The sequence below is a fragment of the Sceloporus undulatus genome, chromosome 1 (genome assembly GCF_019175285.1).
Source record: "Sceloporus undulatus isolate JIND9_A2432 ecotype Alabama chromosome 1, SceUnd_v1.1, whole genome shotgun sequence".
Taxonomy (NCBI): Eukaryota; Metazoa; Chordata; class Lepidosauria; order Squamata; family Phrynosomatidae; genus Sceloporus; species Sceloporus undulatus.
The window spans coordinates 62,163,110-62,168,173 of record NC_056522.1 but is presented as its reverse complement, the minus strand read 5'-3'; the positions used below and the strand labels follow the sequence as shown (position 1 = coordinate 62,168,173).

The 5,064-nt window shown below is 39.1% G+C and overlaps 1 protein-coding gene across 1 annotated transcript in view; it reads right to left on the bottom strand.

Annotated features, from left to right (window-relative positions):
* Nucleotides 1–619: 619 nt before the first annotated feature.
* Nucleotides 620–5,064, bottom strand: part of LOC121924976 (kinesin-like protein KIF28P) — a 103,897-nt gene continuing 99,452 nt past the window's right edge. Inside the window, exons 16-19 of the mRNA XM_042456602.1 lie at nt 3,764–3,871; nt 3,151–3,425; nt 1,463–1,597; nt 620–955 (exon numbers count right to left, since the gene is read on the bottom strand). Coding sequence (XP_042312536.1) covers nt 766–955; nt 1,463–1,597; nt 3,151–3,425; nt 3,764–3,871 — 708 coding nt within the window. The 3' untranslated portion in view covers nt 620–765. The remainder of the gene's footprint in view (nt 956–1,462; nt 1,598–3,150; nt 3,426–3,763; nt 3,872–5,064) is intronic.

The following is a 5,064-nucleotide window of genomic DNA, read 5'->3' as shown; positions in this document are numbered from 1 at the left end:
GCTCACAGAATCTGACCACACCAGATAAAAACAGGGTGTTAAAAGGCATCATGATCTTGTTGGACTTGGCTGAAATTATATTTAACAGATCGGCTGGGACAAACTTAATTGACACAACTTCATTTGGCAAGAAATGTTGACCTTCCTGTTTCTCCTGACTAGAATATACTGAGGGATTTGGTAGGATTCATTTAATAGATCTAGCCTTGTTGGGACTACCAATAGCACAGGTAGTCTTTGGGACAAATATGGCAAGATCCTTCTGTACCATTCTAGTAGAGGCATAGGAAGTGAAGAGATGGAATCCAAAAGGCGGAGAAGGTTGCAGAAGGAATTCTGTTGTGTTTTGATAGGTTTCTAAAGTCTGATAACAATAAGGGGAGTCCTTTGAATTTTCCTGATTGGTCTGGATCAATTATGTAAAATAACATGTAGAACACGTTTTAACTGGAATTGTTGGCAAGGACCCCAGTTCAGTAGCAGAGCAACAACAACAAAAGACTCTCAGGTTTTATGCTTGGCACTTGTAGTAAAAGGGATCTCAGCTAGCAGGTCTGGTAAAGAAAGACCTCTGCTTAATAATGCCTTGAAGAATAACTGCATAGTGGAGTAGGTAACACTTAACTGTCGTGACCTACTGTTGGACCTTGTATTGGGTAATTTCATGTGACTGTTACCTTTCTTAATCAAAAGTAGAATGCCATTTGGTAATATGTGAACTTCAAACCTTTAGATACAAAGCTTATAAAAACACATATGGATTTACTAAAATAAAGCAAACAAAATACCTTGAAGCCCCCACAAGTCAATTATTAAAGCATTTTTCTGCAGATAGTTCAAAAAATCATGGGATGTCTTCATAGCTGAAAATCTAGCTACTTCTTCTATCTTCGGATTTACATTTCTCCAAACAGGTTTTGTATATAATGAGCATGGGAGGTCATAAATTTTATATCTAAAGGTGTAAAACAAACAAACATTCAACACCCAATTAAAATGAAGTTCAGTCTCCAAAGAATATCCAACTGACATTTGTGGAATGGGAAGGGAAGGATTCCACTCTCCACTGAAGCTCCCCACCCATCTTCACCCTCAAAATCTCCATTGGGAGGTTGTAGGAACCCCTCAAATCAATCTGGGAAAGTTGCAGAGGGAAAGAGAAGTAGAAGTAGTATCATCACATACTAGTTTTTGCTCCATGAAATGACAGAAATATTTCAAACCTTAGATGTTTCCTGAATAGGTAATCTTGTATGCATACATTATAAACATACATTTCAAATAACTATTTCTTTATGCAGTTAAATGTTTTGCACTCCTAGTTTTTCTAATTAAAATGTCACATTTAAAAACAAAACCCCACAACAACTTTTTTCCTCAAACAGTTTTATAGCATAGTTCTAATCTTTTTCTTCAAAGAGCATATTGAAAACAATTCTATAGAAAGTTTTAAAATAACTACCCAATCTGGATCCCTCTGTGTGCTACTTCTTTAATCCATTTGACTCCAAGACAATGTAAAATGTGAATCTGGAAATCGATCCTTTTGCCAAGCAACTCCAGAGGGTCAATAATCATGTCATCCTCTCCAAAGAGACTGTTGGGGGCAGAGGAGGAGAGAAGAATAGTGATTAATTATAAAGTGGGATTGAGAATGGCTTTGTTTGGATGTAACCTTAAAACATTTATGCTAAACCAAAACATAAAGCAAAACCAATTAACATGTTGAAGTGAAGACCTGGAATAGTGCCCCCCCCCCAAGATTGTGTTTGACCACTTAGAACTTTCCCCAAACAGACAGAAATCCATCCATCCATCCATCCATCCATCCATCCATCCATCCATCCTCTGGAAGCCACCAAGGGCCTAAAACAGTGATGGCAAACGTTTTAGAGACTGAGTACCCAAACTGCAACCCAAAACCCTCTTATTTATCGCAAAGTGCCATGTCCCTCTGATTTTCTAGTAACAAACTCTGGTGAATTCCGTGCTGAGATGATGGCGTGTGTGCCCACAGAGAGGGCTCTAAGTGCCACTTCTGGCACTCATTCCATAGGTTCGCCATCACTGGCCTAAAACAAGGTGCGGGCTCTCCCTGTGTTTGTTTTGCACCAAAGTTCCATTTTCAGAAAACTAGACAATTTCCTAGGAAGGAATCAGTGCAGCTCACAAGGTGGGATTGGAAATGAGATGGGCATGGCCCCAAGTCCCACCATGACTGCCCAGCGGGGTAATAATAATAATAATAATAATAATAATAATAATAATAATAATAATAATAATAATAATAATAATAATAAATTATTATTATTATTATTATTATTATTATTATTATTATTATTATTATTCCTACATTAAAGGGAGAAGCCTGTTTCCTGAACTCGCTTCTCCTTTGGCATGGCTTCAGGGAATATCCCATGCTCTCTAGCAACATGGAAAGGGCTCTTTTGGGAGGCTGCACTACTTAAAAGGGAGATTTGGGGGGATTTGGTTGTTGTGTGGTCAAATTAGACTTTTGCAATGACCATAAAAGTGAATTGTGATGGCATAGGTCAGACTTACACCATCACAATTTATGAATAGGATACCAGTCATATTAATATTAATCATGCCAGCCAGCCTTGCCAGGGAAGGGAATACACAACCTTGAGGCTTGTTTATAGGACACTAAACCATAGTTTGGTGTTACACCTAAACACAATATCTGCATTACAAATCATAGAAGATTATATAAAGTCTCATTCAAATCAAATTTGACCAGATTATTCCAAATTTATATTTAGCCACTTTTCTATTGGGTTCAGGATTTTTTTCCACAATCTTCAGAAGCAAAGGGAAGGAAACAGGTCATCAGGTCTTTACTCATATAACACATCTATTCTTTTTAACAACTGTGAAGATGTGAGAGACGTGCAACTACCCCTCAGCTTCTCCATTGCCCTCCCTTATATAGCCTTTGCTGTATAACAAATGGGAAAGATAAGCAAGCAAACTGATAGGCTGATAAGGAGGGAAAAGACACAGTGACTTCCTTTGTACATCTTTTCTCTGTGCCCTGAGGTTTTTAAAGATAAGGTGTGCACAATATACTGTGACAGGCTTTCCTAAACTCAGTTTTTCTTCTATAGTCAAAATAACAGATGCACTCACCTCCCATTTGGAGAACATGGAGTTATATTGACTAATATGATGGCTTCCTCAGTTCCTTCAGAATTCAGGAGTTCTGTCTGTTCTTCAAGTTTCATGCAGTAAGCAAGGGACTGGAGCCAGATATGGGCTGATCCTAAATGAATAACTTCCACAGGATCCCAGAATGGATCTCTCTCTTTGTCAACATGCACATCTTCCCCATCTAAAAAACGCTGATAAAGCTCTTCCATTAAAAATTTCCTGTTGATGAACTTAGGCTTTGACCAAACCCACACCTAGAAAAATTAGGCTATTTTAAGACATTAAGTTCTCTTGTATTTGTATCTCTTGTATTTGGATTGGATAAAAGCTTCTTATCCTCATACATATGTTTATATATGCTAAGATCTTCCCATCTCCCAACTACTAAAAATTACTAAAGACCAAATGCAACTTCCTAAAAAGCTGAGTTGGATATTGTATATGCCTGGGACTAGTCATTGTATACTACCTTTGATGGGTACAGAAAGCCCAGTTTGTGCATTAAGCAAGCATTCTCTGAAACTAAACCCAATCTTCCTTCATACAATCTTCTATTAATACAAGAATGTCCAGAATGGCTAAGTCTTTTTACCTGGTTAGTAACTTTGTTTTTCACTTTAACTATAACCTCCTTTTGCAGGTCATAGCCTCTTGAGTCAGAGGATGCCAAATTTTTCACTTTCAGTTCCAGCACTAAATCCTGTTAAAGAAAAGCCTCTCAGAACAATTTTTGTACTTTATTGCAGATTAGCATATAGGCTAAAAAAAATCCTATTCAAACTTATTAGAAATAACAACATGAATATACTCAAGGTGCCTATAGGAACAAACGTGAATTCCTGCAAGGAAAAGTTGCAAATAGCTAATAATAATAATAATAATAATAATAATAATAATAATAATAATAATAGGATTTATTTATATGCCTCTCAATCACTGGGAATCCGGGCAGCTTACAACAGAGGGGATAATATACGGTTCCCTGCCCTCAGGCTTACAATCTAAAAGACACGACACAAAAGGAGAAGGGAATGGGGGAGGGAGGGGATCAGGTCCAGCATTCTTCTCTCCCTCTGAGGCCTGGACTAAAACAGATGGACTGAAGGGAGGGCTCTTCTTCTTCAGGCTAGCTCTGGTGGAGCTGGGCCTGCCTGGTCAACTCCTTCATAGGTTGGAAGATGACAGTTATGGAGGGAGGAGTCTCTTCTTCTAGGCTAGCCCTGATGGAGCTGGGCCTGCCTGGTCAACTCCCTCACTGGCCAGAGGATGGCAGTTATGGAGGGAGGAATCTCTTCTTCCAGGCTATGTAGGAGGTGTACAAAGAGATCCTTAAAGTTACCTTCCCATGTCTCATACTTCAGTTTCCCTTTCTACATGAGACAACTGTTGCTGTTTGAGATATTTGAGAGTCCCTTCCCAACTCCCAAAATCTCCTGCGGAAGCATTAACTGTGATATTGGACAACATGCAATACCAGAGAATGGGATATCAGTGATAATCTATTCAGATAGTATAACTTACACTATACATAGCATGTTATTGTTCTTGTCTTCAATAAAGGTAGATGTGGAACTGTTTGCAGTTGGAGACCCACAGGCATAGAGGCTAAAATAGTAAAGGAGATTGAATATATCCACCTAAACCTTGAATAAAGTCTTGCTCCACGTCCATCTGATTTTAGCAACCAATGGTATTCACTTGTAGTCTTTATGTCCCTTCAAGTCGACTTTGACCTATGGCAACTGTATCATAGGCCCGTTACATATGGGCTTAAAAGTACGCACGGAGCGCGTACTAGGGTTAAGACGGGGCGGTGCTTCCGCACTGCCCTAACCCTAGTGCACGCTGTGCGCGCACAAAATGGCGGCGGCCGTTCCACACGGCCACCGTCAT